We start from the raw sequence: 16973 nt of genomic DNA on the forward strand, positions 1-16973 counted from the left end.
TCGACTCTCGCACGCGCCCGACGGAGCCCTTCTCTCCCTTCTTTCATGCGCCCGTTTCTCACGGTTACGTTCCCGACCGCCTCCCTCTGCTCCCCCTGCTCCACTCCTTCGAGAAGTGCCATCCAACGCCAGAGCCGGTTGCCGCGACCAACCGAGCCCGCGACGTCGCCATCCCCGAACCCTGAGACCGACCCTCCCTCCCCCGGCGTCGCTACTTAAATAAAGCCTGCGCTCCCCCCGGGCCGCCATCGTCGGCCCCGTCCCCGCCATGGCCACCGCTGCCCAGGAAGAATTCGACGATCTGGTCGCCAAGAACACTGCCCGCGAGACGCTCCATCCCGAGGACCGTCGCGACGACGACGACGACGACGACGACGACCAAGACGAAGAGACGGCATACCGCAACGCGCAAATCGACGCCGCCATGCGCATACCCACCGCCGGCCCGGAGCTCAAGCTCCCGCCCGCGTCCTTTGACAGCGGCCGCGCCACGGGCGTCAAGGGCGTCATCGCAGATGCCCGCTCCTTCCAGACGGCCCGCCGGTCAAAGTGGGTGGACCGCGCCAAGTCGGCCCGCAGGAGCATCTTGGGCCTCGCCGGCGTGACCGGCAACAACGCCGGCGGCTCCAGGAGCGAAAGTGAGACGGACGAGGACGCCCGGAGCGGCGACCACTCGGATGAGGAGTCGTTTCTGCGGGAGTGGCGCGAGACGCGGAGGCGGGAGCTCGAGCGCGAGTCCAGCCGCGAGGTCCGCAACAGGAGGACGAGCCCGAGTGTGCGGCTGTACGGCCGGTTAGACGAGGTCGATGCCATGGGGTACCTGGACGCCATTGAAAAGGTCCGGCGCGAGACCAAGGTTGTCGTCTTCGTCTACGACAACGAGGTATGTAGCAGTCCCTTGATGATCCGGTGTCTCCGAACCCGGACCGAGCTGACAGGCGTTGACAGTGCGACGTATCGGCCACTATCGAGTCAGCCATGCTGCCCCTCGTCAAGGAGAACCCAGAAGTCCACTTCGTAAAGGTCCACTACGACGACATCGAGTTCGACCCTGCCGCGGTGCCGTCGCTCTTGGCCTACCGCAACCAGGGCGATTTGTTTGCCAACCTGACGGGGATCATCGAGATGATGCCCGACGACGACTCGTTTGACAGCGGCTCGCTCAAGCACATTCTTCAGGCACACGACGTGCTATAGCCGCCGCTCTTGGAATGTCTGATTGTAACGATACCCCCTTCTTCTACCCACGTTTGTTGCGGTCGGCCCGGCTCTCGTCTTTTTGGCTCAGCTCGCCGGCGCTTTGACTCATAGAGTTACAACCACGATGTTGTATTGTTCGACATGGACCACGTTTGATTGACGTAACTGATGATTGATTGGGGCCGCAGAGCGGCAGGCGGGCAATGCACACGCAGGAACGTTTTCTTTAGAACATGACGCATAGATGGAACTGTCGGCCGGGGTTTCCTTTCTTCCTCACTTTTTGTATGTGTATGTGTGTATGATAGGGGACTTCCAGGATCGGGGACGGGGCGCTGTCGGCCCTTTTTTTTCCTGTTCTTCTTCTGCGCCATGTACGGCAGCGAACCGGTGGCGCGCGGGTACCAACGACTCTTTAGCAAGCTAGTCACAATGTGTACAAGATGCGACCCTTTCTGTCCGTTGGACGGGGGGGGCTCAGTCAGGGTCGATGGGTCATTCTCGTGACGGAGTTGATGCCGTGAGCGAGAGGCCCAGACAGATGTATGATGGTGCTGGGCGTCCAGGCTTGGCCTTCCGGACTGAGGCGGGACGCCGTCGATGATGCGGATGGATTAAGGGCTGGACACCTTGGTGAAGGTTGGATTGGGCTCCCGACGGCGGCAATGGAATCTTCGGTGATATATAATACACGCCGTATGGCTAGGTTACACCCCTCTGTAGGTACTAAGGTAGGGGTGTCGCACAAGGCATCGTCATGATACGCACTGCATTTTGGGCTGTTCTTCTCTCTTCGCGCAGGGGTCCGCGCGCCTCCCGATACCAGTACAAGTATCCATGTATGTACATGGGTACATAAGTGGTCATTTATACACCCTTTTTGACGGTTGTTCTCACTTTGAAAGAGATGATGGATGGATGCCAACCCGCCTCGGAATCCGAGGCCTACTTTTAACCGCAGTGGGCAGCTCGCGACGGTGGAGAGAGTGTGTGGATAGTTACCTGGCACCCCTCCAAGTGGGCACCTTTCAGCCAGGTCGCCGCTCGCCTACGTCACGCTACTGGACCCTGGGCCTGGCTTGGGGGCAGGACGTCGTCTCATGACCTCGCATCATGCATGCCACATGGACAGAGAAGCGGGAACGGGGCGCTGTTGGAGTTGGCCACGCGCGGGCGCGGAGCATCAAGGACCCAACTACGTAGTCGGCGCGCGCGAGACAGAGAGAGAGAAAGATGGGAATGCACGGGCGGAGGGACACGGAGAGCAAGGGCGCGCGCGGCGCCATCCATGATAAGGCGAGGAGGGAAGGTGACGCGGACGGGCTTGTAAGCACGCAAGTGGCGCTGAGCCTCCCCCCTCCGCGGGGACAAAAAGAGCCAAGAGGCTGCTGACCTGGCTGCCTTATTGGTATTACTACCTTATACTTATAGTATCTACCAAGGTACCCGAGTCCTTTACATTTGCGCACGTCATGGTCGTCGTCGATTTTATTCGCATGCTTTGCTAGTCCCAAGCATGAGGTAGTCGTATCGACGAGTCGTGGTACGGAGTACAGTATACCTAACTTTTTGATACCTGGTAATGGTTTTCACTCGCAGTCACTCACGCACGCATCACTCATCCCGCCATCTTAAAAGGCAAAAAAAAGGTGCCACTGCCGGGCATGTCTTAGTAGTACCTTGTGCCCGAACTGCACTGCAGAGAAAGAGCGTGCTTTTGGGAGCCTCGCCACTCACTGCCTGACCTGCCCTGCTGCTCTGCCCACGCGTAAAGTACTCAAGGTAGACTGGTGAAAATAGTACGTAGTAGGGTTCCAGGTGTGGTGCCTGGCCGCCCTCCACCTCGCAGAAAGCGGGAAAGCCAGACAGCCGACTTGAAGGTATCAGGTACTCCGTGCACGCGGAGGCTCTATCTTGTACCTTGCCTTATCCATCCCCCTCCTCCCTCGCAACCCCCGCGCCCGCTTCTTCAAGAGCCGGCGACTGGCCTCTTTCTCATCCTCACCCACCCGAGACATCTTCGTCTCAGCTTTCCCTTTCTTCTTCTCTTCCTTCCCCCTTTCTCTCCACCAAACCGAACGTCCCGCCCGTCTGCACGCGACCCGAACCCGCCCCGCGCAGCAAGCCAGCCAGCCGAGAGTCATCATCCATCCATACCTTTAGATACGCAGTCAGTCCCGTCGTCTCCCGCCGCTTGGACTTCAGCACCTTCTCGACCTGCCTGCCTGTCGGTCGACCCAAGGAACCGAAGCGCGGACCGTCACCCCATCTACCTTACCTACCCCGCCCCCTCCCTTCCTCCCTGCCTGCCTGTCGCCTACCCGCCCGCCCGCTGCCTGCCTGCCTGCCTGCCTGCCTGCCTGCCTCACCCGTTTGGCCCAACCAGTCAGCCTCAGGCCTTCATCTCGACCGTGACCAGGCATCGGCGAGCCGCATCAGCTACGTGTGTGATATCGGGCACGCTCTCGCCCTCCACGTCTCGACGCCTTTTCTGCATGGTGGTCAGTCTCCGATCCCTTCGTCTGCGCGTTCGCCTCCGTCCTTGTTCGCTTTTGATGTTCAGCCCTGCGTTCCAGCTTTCGCGTTTCGTCTTCGTCCAGACCCCGACACCCCGCTCACCTCGTCATCCGCGCCCCTCGACCCCACCGTTACTTCCTGCCCATCTGCCTCGTATCTCTGTCCGCTTTTGCCCCCATCTACCTCATCTAGACGCCACCGTACTTTCGCCCTCGAGCTGCTTCATGGCAGCTTGACGGGCATCTTTTACCGTTTGAGACGCTCGACTTCCTAGCCCGCTAACGCCTCGTGATGGAAGAGCAGTCCTCCAATACTGCCCCAACGCCGCCGCCGCCGCCGCCCGCCAACGCACAGTCAGCGAGCCCTCCAGCTTCTGGGCTTTCCACCTCCGAGCCGACTCTTCGATTCCCCCGGCCGCAGGGGAACAGGCGTCTGGCCAAGTGGATTTCCACAAGCGACCCGGACATCATGCGCCTCACTACGACGGCCGAGGAGTCCGGCTTGGCCGAGTCCACCTACGAACTCATCTCCAGCACTGACAACGAATCCCAAGATGGCAACTACACCGAGTCCATGGGCGGATCTGTCGGCTCTCTCGACATTCATCGCCCCGACGATGTCCACAGCCTTGCCGGCACTGAGTACACCCACGACGGTGAATCAGTTCTCGACGACGGAGACGCCCAACTGTCCCAGCCAGCATCCTCTGACCGAGGCAACGAAACACAAGGGCGTGCCGGGCAGCTGGCAGCTGGAGACGCATCGATGCCTGAGACGGATGATATGCAAGAGACAGACAGCTCTGAGTCCGACGAGGAGGCCCGCTCGCGTTGCTCCCTCGAATATACGCAACAGAGTCTCGGTACTCCTTCCATCCTCACACCCGAGGCAAGTAGACTCGTGGATCTCTCAGAGCTTCAGCCTCGGCGGCGGCAGAACACCATAACGCAGAATCATGTCGAGGAGAAACCAAACGACTTGTTCGCCGATTTGCTGGAGATGGCTGTCCACGGCAAAAACTACCTGCTGGAGACGGTGGCTACGGCTCTTCCTGGTCTCCTGTTCGCAGCAGCGTTTGCTGTTCTCATTCCGATTCTATACACGCCACCCGTGGAGCAGCCCAACCCAGAAGTCGTCATCATGACCTCCACCATTACCGCGACTACGACATCCTATGTCACTACCAAAGCGCCGTCCAATCCTCAGCCGACTTCATTGGCAAAGAACGGCATGGGGCTTATACCCCTGGGTGATGGTGTACCTGAAGATGGCCTCTTTGGCCCCAAAAAGCCCCTAGTTTCTTTGACGCCCCAACCTCACAGCAACATTCTTTTGCATGTCGCACAGGACGTGAAGCAAACCTGGTTATCCAAGGGCTGTCTGGTCGCTACAGCTTCGAGAGATGAAAATGATTTCATCAATGTGGTCCTGATCCCAGTGGACGAAGGTATCCTGGTCAAATTCCCGAAAAAGGAAGCGCATGGCGTGGTCAAGCTAGCGTTGAAGGCCACATGCCGCCCCAAGATGCATAAGGTGGTTAAGGTCCACTTTGGCAAGGGTGTTCTGGAAGAAGCCTTCGAGATGACCAAGAATCTCGCCCACGATCTTTCTGGTCTTATGCCCGTGGCGGCCCATGAGGCGGAGCGCTGCATCGAGGGTGCCAAACGATCTCTTGGGGTTGTTTCCGATGCCATCGGAAACAACGTTATTTACGTCTCGGACAACGTCCTCGGTCGACTTGGCCACGCATTTAACACGGCTCAGCAATCACTCGGATCGGTCAAGACTGACGTCGTGACCCGCGTCAAGGGTGCCGCTGAGGAGGTAGCCCGGAACCTCGACGTTGCCTCGCAACAGGCGATGGAGCAGCTGCACAAGGTTCAAGGCGTGCAGAACCAACTCCAATTAGGGCTTCTTGACGCGCAAATTTCTGCGAAGATGTGGTGGCTCAAGGCCACGGGGCGGAAGGAAGAGCATGCAGAGTACAGGCGCAAGGCAAAAGACTTTGTCGCAATGAAGAACGCAGCAGCAAAGCAGCCTCGCCGGGGTAGGCGAGCCGAGGCCAAGGCTGAAGCGACTCGAAGGCCATGGTCGAGGGCTATGCGGCAAAGCGACTGTCAACGAGGTGCTCGACGAGGTAGGAGTAGCACGCACCAGTGCAAGATGGCGGTCTGAACAATACAGATATTGGGGTCTCTTTTTTTTGTTTTTGCGCTTTGGACGCATGGGGTTCGGATTGGCAGCCTGTACGGTATGGAACACAGCGTGGGATGGAGTTTGGAGGACGCCTGGGTTACGTCCGGCCTTCTCACAGGCCCTCTCTACTTTTCGAGAAGCTGGGCATAGCCACCACATGGACAAGGTAACAGGACCACATTGGTTTTACTACTCAACATGCTGCTGGCACCGTTGGTGACGGTTGTGACCTATCGTAGTTGGTGATATGTGTAAACGAGGACAATCGTACGGAGAGGCAACGAGACCCGTCAAGGCATGACGTTTCCCAGAGCATGGACGAAGCGGTGAGACGAATGCTAGCTCGAGCCTAGACCACTAGGTAGGCAGTAAGTTAGGCCACCGGCCGTCTATAGGGTAGATATTGATCATGGAGAGGTACCTCGAGGTGACCAGAAAGTGTGCAGCGCTGTTGTCTCGGGAGAGGTTGAAGCGCTTTGTTGCATGCTCAGTCTGGCCTGGCCGGACGTAACTTTGGCTGGGCTCTCCCTCTGCGGTGTTGCTCTGCACGATGTCGAACCAGGGTTGGCATATTTCACATGTGGGCGGGCGACTGAGATGACCCAGCTGGGGATTGAGTGCAGCGAAGGTGTCCATCTACGTTGCCCCCACTGTAGGTCGGGTAGGTACCGGGCGGTACTTGGTGGTGCGCTGTGGTTCACCAGCCCAGGACGCCCCCACCCGCCGCCAGTCTTGTATCTTTTCCGCACGACACCGCAAGAGAGTGACCTCTGGCGTCTGCTGTGCCCGGTCCCCGGTTTTCATCTCGAGCAGTGGCCGGCCGGTCTCCCCAATCAGTGGCGGACTTGCTCGTTGCCTTGAAAGGGAGGCTCCATCGAGGGCGCGCGCACGCGCTGATGAGGTACCCGGGGGTACGAAAGTACCTGGATACCCCAGCCTCTGGACGGCCAGCCAAGGGGGATGAGGGGAGGGAGGGGCAGCACAGCGCATACCTGTAGTACACAGGGCAGCAAGCTCTTTCCGCCCAGCGGCCAGCATCTGACTGACGAGGGGGAGAGGGAGGGGGGAGGTGACTGAGGTGAGCCCCCCCCCCCCCGGACTGTGTGCGAGCCCTGAACGGCGAACCGTCTTTGCAGCGACTCATAACCTGAACATCACAACCCCTCCCGCCCCAACGTCGCCCGACCAAAAAAAAAGTATCACCCACATCTCTCTCCCTTCCACGCCGGCCACGCACAAAGGAAAGAAGCAACATCTAGCGTACCGGTGAGTCCCGCTCTGAATGCCCCGTCCAGCGGCGCGATGCCAGCCCCTTTGCGCACGCGCGCTCTCTCTCGTCTCCCCTTTACCCCCCCTCGCTCTCGTTTTTCCTCCTTTGCGGTGGGGCCTCGCGACCTGGGCGTCGCCCCTCCCTACCCGGCCGCGCTGGAGGGGTACAATTAACTGCCCATGTCGTTGTGTGGGCGATGTTTTTTTCTCCTTCTTGAGACCGCGATGACTGACTTGACGTCTTGATATCTAGCGTACTTGCAGGCCTGTTCAGAAGCGAATCGCACGCACCGAATCCGACGTCATGTCTGCCACCGATAACACCGATCCCAAGGTCGAGGAGCCTAAGGTCGAGGAGCCCAAGGTTGACGAGGCCAAGCCGGCCGAGAAGACTGAGGTATGGAAACAGCCCACCCCAGACGGCGCAGCGCCGGACGCTCGCAGGATATACCACCTCGTGATGACTGCCGTCGCGACAGCGAAAGAGCGCCCGGTGCTGGCGTCCAACCGAAACGCCGAACGAAGCCACATGCTGACCCTTGACGCTTTGCGACGCGAAACAAATAGGCTTCCACCGATGACTCCAAGCCCGTGACCTCGTCGGCCGTCTTCTCGATGTTCGGCGGCGGCGCCAAGAAGGAGAAGAAGGAGGATGAGGAGCGAGGCGATGTGTCTGGCAGCGCCAAGGCGCAGCGCGAGGCGGCCGAGGCGGCCAAGGGCGACGATGCCGAGGACGCTCCCGAGAGCGAGGACGTGCACTTCGAGCCTGTCATCAAGCTGACCGAGAAAGTGGAGACCAAAACCAACGAGGAGCTCGAGGAGCAGGAGTTCAAGATGCGCGCCAAGCTGTTCAAGTTCGTCAAGGAGAGCAGCGAGTGGAAGGAGCGTGGAACCGGCGACGTCCGCCTCCTGAAGCACAAGGAGAACGGCAAGACGAGACTGGTCATGCGCCGCGACAAGACGCTCAAGGTCTGCGCCAACCACTACAGTAGGTTTCCGCGCAAAGATCCGCTCGCCGCCGCCGGAACCCGTGACCTCGCTGACGCGAGAATGCAGTCGTCCCCGAGATGAAGCTGTCCCCCAATGTCGGTTCTGACCGAAGCTGGGTGTGGAACGCCGCCGCCGATGTGAGCGAGGGCGAGCCCGAGGCCGTTACGCTGGCCATTCGATTCGCAAACTCTGAGAGTAGGTCGCGAGCACTCTTTTGAGTCGAGACCCGAGCTGACGGATGAACTGCAGACGCCAACCTCTTCAAGGATGCGTTCCTGAAGGCTCAGAAGGAGAACGAGGCCATATTCAAGAAGGCGACCGAGGAGGCCCCGGCCGCTTAAGCAGCCCGTCGCGTCGACCGCCCAGCGGATCCCGTCTTGGAGCAGCCGCCGCTTCCTGCCACGGACCTGAGTGGCGCCCCCTTTCCATCCCCCCAAAATAGTCACATCAGCGTCAGCATCGTCACCAGCGATGGTTGCAAACCAAACCCTTCCCCCAGAACCACAGAGAATCCCACCACAGAAAGCACTGAGACGAAAACCCCGGACGGATCGAGGATCGCGAGGGGAAGAGGATCAGAGAATGTGAGCAGGATAGAGCACCGAGTGGTGCGTGTCAGGCATGAGGTTTGACGGACGGAGGACAGCATTGAGAGCATCAGGTCACAACACCCCCCGTAATCACAAGCAAAATAAAAATGCATTAGAGAATTGGCGCGCGTTGCAGCACAGGGGGTTTGAGATTTGAGCGTGATGTACGCCGACGCACCTCGCACTTGTCAGCGTGTTGTGTGTGTGTATGCAAAAAGAGTGCTGCAGCCCAGCCAGTCGTGCGGCGTTCTACTACACTACTGTGAATTTGCCTTGTTCGCTGTAAAAGTCCCGAGTATTGAGATGAGACCAGGGAGACCAGGTTTTTTTCCCGCTGGGGGCAGCCACACGCGTAGTGTAATTCATCATCAAGTTGAGGAATTCGCGGCGGGCGTCGACATGGCTGCCCGCGCTGCGCCATGGCATGGAGGCGGACGTCTACGGATGCAATAGATGGCCTTATTTCGAGATAGCGCCGAGGCAAGCAGCAGCCTGGAACCAAGAGTGCCTGTAACAAGAGACTTTTGTGCTTTGAGGCAGGCAGGCAGGCAGGCAGGCAGGCACGGAAACCTCGAGCTAAGTTCCTGTGCTGCGCCGTGCTGCACTGGTGTGGGCGGTGCTGGGTGGGATCCATGGAGCTGGCTGGAAAGGGCCCGCGGCTCCCAGGCCAGGGCGGCAGGCCAGGGCAGGCCAAAGCCCGCCGCCGACTGCGAGTGGACGCTACCGCGGCGAGCCTTCAGCCTCCAAACGTCGTGCGCCCCCGTCCTAGATCCTTTTCCTCCAAACCTGCCTGCCCGCCCAAGCGAAAGCATCCCCGACCCTCCTCCGTGGCCCGCGTCGCATCAACCCTATCCTTCTCCCCATCGCTCCGACGACGACGACGACGACGACTACAACAACGACGACCGCCTCGCTCGAAAGCTACAAGGAACCGGCGCACCACGCCCTCCCCTCCCTCTCGGGATCAACCTTCTTCGAAGGGAGCTTTTATCACCTTTGCCTTTTTGAACGCGAGAAACGAAAATCCATCCGTCCGCGCGCTCCGCCTCTTCTTCTTGCTCCTCCTCCTCCACCTCCGTCGTCCGCTGCGTGTGTCCCTTGACTAGATCGCGCGGTTGTGTTAGGATTTCCCCCCCTCCTGCCGAGCCGCCGACGACAACGACCTTTTTGAACTACACCCCTCCTCCCTCTCCCTCCCCACCGAGCGAGCGGCCTGTCGGGATTGTCGAAAAAAATAAAAATACGACGCCTTCCTTGGTCCTCCCTTCACAGAGTGGCCGGAGGTTTTTTTGATTTTTATTTTGCCTTATTCCCACCCGCCGCGTCCTCCCTTCTCTCTTCTCTCTCCATCTTCCTTTTACCGCCTTCGTTTGTTTGTTGGTCGAGTAGCGTGGGCGGCGAAAGTGAAGCAAGCAAGCAAGCACGGGCGAGAAGAAATAGCTGAGGCTGAAGCTGCCGCTGCCGCTTCTGCTGTTTGAATCTGTCAGGCGCAAGGTGTCGGAGAACCTTGCTGTTGTTGTCGTCAAGAGAAGGAGGTATAAGGGAAAGGAAAAGAAGCGTGTGAAAAGGGAGGCAAGCAATCATGTTGGTCGAGGTACGTTCGGATTTGCGCATACGCACAGCACAGCACAGCACAGCACAGCACAGCACATACGCACATACACATGCTTTGCACGCACGCACGCACGCACGCACCGATGGCGGCCCGCGGGGCGGCGCGCCGTTGACCGGCTGGCTGGCTGGCTGGCTGGCTGGCTGGCTGGTCGGCTGCTCGTTCGTTCGTTCATCTGGTTGCTCGGTGTATGGTGGCAAAGCAGCTTGACGACGACAGGGGACAGCGACTCGTCCTGGGGACTGGACTGCTCTGCCAGGACTGACGGACCGGCGGGCGGGCAGGCGGTATCGGGGGCGGGCGTCGGGCGGGTGATGTACAGGCTGTGAACAGGCTGTGAACAGGCTCTGCGCGATTGAATGTCGGGGCCGCGCGCCTCGTCACCGCGGCGTGGATTGCTGAGCTCGTCTGCGTCCGTTGCCATGTCGTTCCACAGCCCTAGCAGCTGCACCTCGTCCTCCTCTGCCTTTTCTCACCCCGTCTGCGAGCTGCCTTCTGCTTTTTGTGACCTTCCCCCGTTTTCTTCTCCCCCCCGCCACTGCAACATCCCCATCGCTGCCAGTAGCAAGCGCCTTCTTCGTTGATCCTGTCGCTCGTTTGCCCGTCATGTCGCCCGTGACGAGGGCCAAGAGGATTATCCTGCACGTTTCCAGCGGTTCTGACGTTCGGGTACAGAGAAAGGTCAAGGTCGTCACCGACCAGAGCGTCATGTAAGCATCTCTTCCCCCCCGTGCACGGCGGGAACGGCTGGCTGACGACAGAGCAAACAGCGACAAGCCCTCACCCGTGGCCGAGTTTCCCATGAGAGAATGGAGCATAAAGCTGCACTTGCTGGACGAGGACGGTAACGAGCGGCCGGCGGATGTCTTCACCAAGGTCGTCTACAACCTGCATCCCACGTTCGAAAATCCTCATCAGAGTAAGATCCCATCCTTCCTTGACCCCCCTCATGGTCCGCAGGTATCCAGTGTCTGGATGGCCCCCAGCATTGGGCGGGCGGCTGAACGTTGGACTCGATTGCTGATGCGATCCACAGCCTTCAACAAGCCTCCGTTTGTCTGCTCCAACGAGGGCTGGGGAGAATTTGAAATCTCGATTGACTGCTACACGACTGAGAAGACGAAGCTCGCGCCTATCATTCACGACCTCAACTTCCAGCAGGAGCACTACGAGGCGGTGCACACCGTCACCTTCAAGAACCCCTCGCAGGCACTACAGGAGCGGCTGCGCGAGACGGGCCCCTTGCCCAACGACGAGGACCGCCCCAAGAAGAAGGGCGTGGCCGCTAAGAAGGGCGCCCAAAAATACGACTGCGAGAAGATTGCCGAGGCCCTGCAGAAGCTCGACGACGAGGAGGACCTCCTGCGTGTGATCCAGCTCATCAACGAGAACAAGAGCGCGGAGACGTACATCAAGAGCGATGTCGAGGGTGAGTTCTTGTTTCCCCCTTTCCTCTTGCCCCCTCCCTTTCTCTTTGACCGCGTGCCAATGTTGTCCTTTTTACGTTGATTCATGGCGGCTAATAGTGGACAATCTCGTTGAAGCCGGCGAATTCTCAATCGACCTGTACACGATGCCCGACGTTCTCTGTACAAAACTCTGGGAGCACCTTGTAAGTACAGCGAGGCCTCATCATAGCGGCAAGACATTCGACAGACTGATGCTGACGGCCTGGGAGCAGTCCAAGAAGAACCTGATTAGCTAGACGGTCAAATCACCGCTTCGAGTTTGGGGCCCAGCCTGCCCCGAGCCGTGTAGCCGGACGGGCGGCCTGACGGACCGACTGGCTTTAGACGACGGGCAGTGACGTGCGTGAACCATCAGACCCGTCAAAGAAACCGTTTCACAGGGGCGCGAGCCTCGGACGAGTTTGACAACAGGGGTTTCGTATAGTGGCACAATGAGGATTTGCTGGACGTGGAGGGAAAACGGACAAGGGAAGTGAGGGGGCGAAAAGAGGCGCGAAAGGCTGTGTTGCCGCTCTTTCGTATGGTCTTGGGAGCCCAGGGAGAGGGTGGCCCTGTGTTTTCACTTAATCATTGAGATTTTCTTGTTCCGTCCTCTTTTTTCTTGTTATCTGCTAGGTACCGGAAACGCGGAGTGGCCATGGGAAAGTCCTCGTGCTTTGTTGTTTGTATCAAGTAAAAAGTCCTGCAGTGTGCCGTTCTTGGTCCCTGAGCGTGCGTGTACGTGTGTTGGAAGGGTGAGCCGACTTGGTGGCTTCGTCGGCCTCTCTCTGGGCCGCGGGGAGGTCGGTGAGGGAGTGCCTCTTTTCCTGTCTGTCCGCGATGGGTGGCGTTGCTCGAAGTGACATGTATGCCAGTCAAGCGGACTAGGTACGTGGTAGACACGATGGGAGGGCGAGGGTCGAGAGGGGTATGGGATTGGAAAGAGTGGGAGAGGGGAAGAGAGAGACGGTGGAGGCATAAAGCGAGGAAGGGTTGATGATGTATGAAGATGGGGAGTTGGTGGTGGTGGTGGCGGAGGAGGAGGAGGAGAAAGGGGGGGGGGGTTGAAAGCGGGGGCTGGGGTAAGTAGATGCGCGGCATGAAGGGAAGGGGACTGCAGGAAGGGAGGAGGGAGTTGTTGAGAACATGTATGTGCTGTATAGGCCATATTTTGAAACACGACTATTACCTACCTACCTACGTAGGAACGTTTGTCGTGAGTGTCCTGGCCTGGCCTGGCCTGGCATGAATGTCAATGGGCGGCGACGCCTTGCCAAAGTGGATTTACTGACCTTGATGGCCACCACCGAAGAAGTTATATCGCGAGCAGAGAGGAGAGTATGCCTGACAAAAGGACGCCTTGCTGCGGTGCCTGTCTGTTGATGTGCTTGTTTCTCCCGGCATGCATGCGGTCAAGTTTTGTCGGATGGCTTGGAGGAAGCAATCATGGGTGAGCATGTCAATGATGAGTAGTAGGAACTAGTTAGCTTGTTCATATGGCCTCCCCGGCTTGCGACAGAATGTGTAGACGATCTTCAACCAATTGAACTACTAAAGGGCATCCGCAGGTGACTGGTTGCAGGGCACGTCTCTTGTGTGTATGTGTATTCGTCGTTATCAAGGATGCCTCCCCCATGGCGGTTGGTTGCGAGTGAAGCTCATTGTATTTCCACTGCCTGCTGCGTGCCTGCGTGCCTGCCTGCGTGGTACAGGCGCCTCATCAGCAAGGGACCCAGAACGGTGTTGACGACAACTCGGTAGTTCATGTCTCTCTGTCTGTATTGTGCAAGGTGGCTTACACGGAGGGAGGGAGGCAATCGCACTTTCCAAGGCTCAATGATTAAATCAACCATGCATTGCATTACTACTACTACTACTACCTCAGTCTGTAACGCAGCAAGTGCCGCAGTGCCATCCGGCGAATGTCAGGTAGGATGTGCACAGTCTCCGCACTGTACGGTACTTTGCACGTCTACTAGTGCTCTGTACGGGCAAAATCTGCGACGACGACGACGACGAGGGACGCCGCCACCACCACTACCACCAGCCTTGCAGGCGGGGCCCCCCCTGCAATGCCGCCGCCGCCTCTGCCACACGCTATGGGGTAATGGAAACCAGGCTTGCGCAGAGGAGCCTCCGGCGAGCTTCCCACGGCTGACGATGGGTTGGAGGGAGGGCGGTGGGAAGGAGGGCCGGCCGCCCGCTCCAGAATCCTCGAGGCGGGACCCCCGGAACGCCCGCCGCCCTCTCTCTCCCTTGGGATGGGGCATGGATGGGCGCTATGGGGTAATGGGAATGGGAGATGGGGCCCTCACGGAGGGGTTTTGTCGACGAGGCTTTGTCGTTTTGCTGTCGATGAGGAGTTTGAGCGAGCTGCGAGGTGACCATCGCGTCCCTGTTTGTTTGTTTCAACGGGGCTGCCGCTGCTCCAGCTCGTTCTGTACAGCAATGCGTACTTTGGACATGCGTGGTGGCACGTACAGACGCATGTATGCATGTATTCCGTACTTGCTGCTCCATTAGTACTAAGGTACGGACTGCGAAGTATGTACTCCGTACATTGCTCAGCTTCGTGTCGTGAAGCCAGTTCGGCGTCTGATGTAATAATGCAGGCAAGTAACAAGCAAGGAAGACAGACGGACATGGTTGTGCCCCCGCCCCGGTTGCCGCAAATAGAAACACATTGGTTCAACACGCGCAGGGTAAAGGGACGAGCCTGGTCGATCATATTCAGTCGCCGCGGCTTTCGTGCTATCTGCAAGGTTGGCGTACCCGGGGTACGAGTGAGGCTGCCACCGCGAAGAACAACACGCAGCAGCAAGCAAGCCAGCCCGGGGGGGATATATCTGATGGGGCATGCGTGGTGGGCGCGCCGTTCCCCAATCTGGACGGATGAGAACGGAGGCGCATCGTGACCCAGTGGCGTGGCGGCAAGGTGCCTGCTGACGACTTCATTGGCAGGCAGTGCCGCGTAGGAACAAAATATATGGCGTGTGGTTGCTCGTAATTGCACGGGCGCCAGGTGCGGTCCTTGTGTGTACGAGATACAGTACTGTACCACTCATCATCGCTCGGTCGTCTCTTCTTCTTGGCCGCCAGATGACGATGCGCCAGGCGAGGCCAATGGAAGCCCCACGTCGCTTGTCCCCGCCAAATGTCATGCGAATTCATTGGCGTCCCCCCCCCCCCCCAGGGGAACGTCTGATGTACATCGTGGGCATCATGATCCGCGCTCACGCGGCGACCAACACGCACATCTCGAACCAAGAGCGGCCACGTCGATGAGCGCACGCCTCCCGCTCGGAGGCTGGCATTTAGCAACAGGAGAGGGAGGGGGAAGAGAATGCGTGTCAGTGTGTGTGTGTGATCGCTCGCGTTGCTCTTCACGAAGCGTGGGCAAATTTAAAGCGGGGGAGGAAACAAATAAAAAAGCGAGCACATGACGCCTTGAGAAGGATTGATGGCATCGTGAAGTGCCCCGTGTCTACTTACTGCACGACAAAGGACGTCCGTAGTACCTACTTCGAGACTGATTCTATGCACCAAGTTCCTTCTACTACTGCTAGAACGGGTCTAGTCGGGACGGCGGCGGCAGCCACTGCCCCCCGTTGGACGTTTCCTTTAGTCTTCACCTGGACCCTGCCGGGTTCTGCGTCGTGATCGCCCGAGGGGCTCACCGTGGTGGCCTGCCGTTCTGGTGCTGGACAAGGGGCGGGGGGGCTGGCGGCGTTCAGAGAAGACGGCCAGGGTTCGTCCGTGGGCCTAGGCTGGATGGGTAAGGTATAGAAAAGGTTCAGGGCCAGGGAAGCATGCAGCAGCATGTATCAGCGAGGGGGGGAGGGGGGATGTTCTGGCCGTCTTCTTTGCCCTGGTCTTTGCGTATGCATGTGTGCATGCATGCATGCATCCGCGTGTGGGTGTGGGTGTCCGTGTGTCTTTCTGTCTGTCTTGCTTTACGGGTGCCACTTATAACAACAAGAGCAGCACCAGCACCAGCAGAATGAGAGAGAGCCCTGCAGGTGCGGCGCATCGATCGCAGACAGGCCATCATGCCAGGTAATGATGGAATGTGTGTATCTGCGAGCGAACGCAGGCCCCCGGCTGAGCTGTGCCGTTCCGCTGCTTCGACGCCATCAAACGCTCCGCACTCGACTGCACTGCACCGCACCGCACCAGTGCGGCCCCGTACGTGCGTCTAGAAGCAGAAGTTGCAGTGAGCGCCGCCGCCATGCGGAACGAGCGATGCGGCCAAGAGGGCCCTGGAGCCAGCCCCTTGTGAGGGCGAGAGTGAGAGAGAGAGTGTGTGAGAGTGAGAGTGAGAGAGCAGCGCAGCGCAGGTCGCGTCCGGTGCTGCGACGTTGGTGGTTCGCTCCGAGCAGGTCTCGAGCAACGTATCCCGTACCAACTACTAGGTACCTACTACTAAGGTACGTACATGCAGCCCGTGCCGTGCCTGTACCTCTGTATGCCCAAGGCAGGTAGGTGAGTGAGGTTGTAGTAGGTACTAGCCAACGCGTCGCATAAGGTAGTGGGCATCTCGTCACGGCCCCGCGTCCATTGTTGGCGGACGGGAAAGAGAGAAACACAGTGTTGGTGACTTACCTGCCCGCCCGGGTTGCACACAGCACCCCCCGGCCCTGCCGCCAGCTCCAGCAGGGTCGGGGTGCCAACGTGACCTGCAAAGACCCAGCGCGACCCCCGGCCCAGGCCAAGGTCCCCGACTCCCCAACGGCCACGATTGGTCAGAGAAGCGTCATGATTGGCGGACAGCCTGGCAATTGCCCCGTACGATTGGCCCGTGTGTGGAGAAGGGCGGATCCCGGCAGGAGTGGAGGCCCTGAAGCCCTTTTGAGGTGCCTTTGCCCCCCTTGTCCCCCCCCCCCGGGGGGGCCCGCCAACGACGCCTCGCTGCGAGTTACCAAACGGCATCGTCGTTGGAGGTGTCAGTCACTAGTCAGCATCTGTAGTATGCATCTACGTGGTATGTAAGTATGTACGTAGGTCCAGACAGGTGCACAGAGGATCGATCAATGGGATTGCGCTGCCCCAGTCAGCGGCAGCCATGATGCGCAGTAGACTGACGACTGTGCGACCCTTCCACTCCCCCCCTCCTTCCCCTCTGGCCTCTGAAAGGCGCGGCGGCCGGCGGGG

The 16973-nt window shown here is 59.1% G+C and overlaps 4 protein-coding genes across 8 annotated transcripts; all 4 read left to right on the forward strand.

The window, feature by feature from the left end:
• Positions 1–268: 268 nt before the first annotated feature.
• JDV02_003590 (uncharacterized protein) lies at positions 269–1197 on the forward strand (the record flags this gene model as incomplete). Its single annotated transcript, XM_047984729.1, has 2 exons — positions 269–883; positions 949–1197. 2 exons carry the CDS (start codon positions 269–271, stop codon positions 1195–1197), a joined length of 864 nt encoding a protein of 287 aa, XP_047840704.1.
• Positions 1198–3130: 1933 nt separating this feature from the next.
• JDV02_003591 (uncharacterized protein) lies at positions 3131–6130 on the forward strand. Of its 2 annotated transcripts, XM_047984731.1 has the most exons (2): positions 3131–3701; positions 4021–6130. In XM_047984731.1, exons 1-2 carry the CDS (start codon positions 3696–3698, stop codon positions 5890–5892), a joined length of 1878 nt encoding a protein of 625 aa, XP_047840706.1. In that variant the 5' UTR covers positions 3131–3695; the 3' UTR covers positions 5893–6130. The 2 variants fall into 2 exon arrangements, with proteins under 2 accessions (XP_047840706.1, XP_047840705.1); XM_047984730.1 differs by having other exon boundaries at positions 3131–6130.
• A 929-nt stretch (positions 6131–7059) lies between these two features.
• On the forward strand, positions 7060–8888 carry sbp1_2 (Ran GTPase binding protein Sbp1). Of its 4 annotated transcripts, none has more exons than XM_047984732.1 (4): positions 7060–7579; positions 7750–8170; positions 8239–8367; positions 8422–8888. In XM_047984732.1, the coding sequence occupies exons 1-4, from the start codon at positions 7487–7489 to the stop codon at positions 8511–8513; spliced, it is 735 nt and encodes a 244-aa protein (XP_047840707.1). In that variant the 5' UTR covers positions 7060–7486; the 3' UTR covers positions 8514–8888. The 4 variants fall into 4 exon arrangements, with proteins under 4 accessions (XP_047840707.1, XP_047840708.1, XP_047840710.1 ...); XM_047984733.1 differs by having other exon boundaries at positions 7060–7179; positions 7436–8170; XM_047984735.1 differs by having other exon boundaries at positions 7060–7179; positions 7436–7579; positions 8239–8888.
• Positions 8889–10671: 1783 nt separating this feature from the next.
• tfg3 (transcription factor TFIIF complex subunit Tfg3) lies at positions 10672–12534 on the forward strand. Its single transcript, XM_047984736.1, has 5 exons — positions 10672–11084; positions 11145–11293; positions 11411–11803; positions 11901–11986; positions 12056–12534. The coding sequence occupies exons 1-5, from the start codon at positions 10981–10983 to the stop codon at positions 12077–12079; spliced, it is 756 nt and encodes a 251-aa protein (XP_047840711.1). The 5' UTR covers positions 10672–10980; the 3' UTR covers positions 12080–12534.
• Positions 12535–16973: the final 4439 nt, after the last annotated feature.

Source organism: Purpureocillium takamizusanense, chromosome 3 (assembly GCF_022605165.1).
Source record: "Purpureocillium takamizusanense chromosome 3, complete sequence".
Taxonomy (NCBI): domain Eukaryota; kingdom Fungi; phylum Ascomycota; class Sordariomycetes; order Hypocreales; family Ophiocordycipitaceae; genus Purpureocillium; species Purpureocillium takamizusanense.

Bases quoted from the DNA above. Each gene is read 5' to 3' on its own strand.
- JDV02_003591 (XM_047984730.1), top strand. From the start codon at position 4,009: ATGGAAGAGCAGTCCTCCAATACTGCCCCAACGCCGCCGCCGCCGCCG.
- sbp1_2 (XM_047984732.1), top strand. From the start codon at position 7,487: ATGTCTGCCACCGATAACACCGATCCCAAGGTCGAGGAGCCTAAGGTC. The intron at 7,580-7,749 runs GTATGGAAACAG...CGAAACAAATAG, and splicing joins AGCCGGCCGAGAAGACTGAG to GCTTCCACCGATGACTCCAA. The intron at 8,171-8,238 runs GTAGGTTTCCGC...GCGAGAATGCAG, and splicing joins GGTCTGCGCCAACCACTACA to TCGTCCCCGAGATGAAGCTG.
- tfg3 (XM_047984736.1), top strand. From the start codon at position 10,981: ATGTCGCCCGTGACGAGGGCCAAGAGGATTATCCTGCACGTTTCCAGC. The intron at 11,085-11,144 runs GTAAGCATCTCT...CAGAGCAAACAG, and splicing joins GTCACCGACCAGAGCGTCAT to CGACAAGCCCTCACCCGTGG. The intron at 11,804-11,900 runs GTGAGTTCTTGT...GGCGGCTAATAG, and splicing joins CATCAAGAGCGATGTCGAGG to TGGACAATCTCGTTGAAGCC.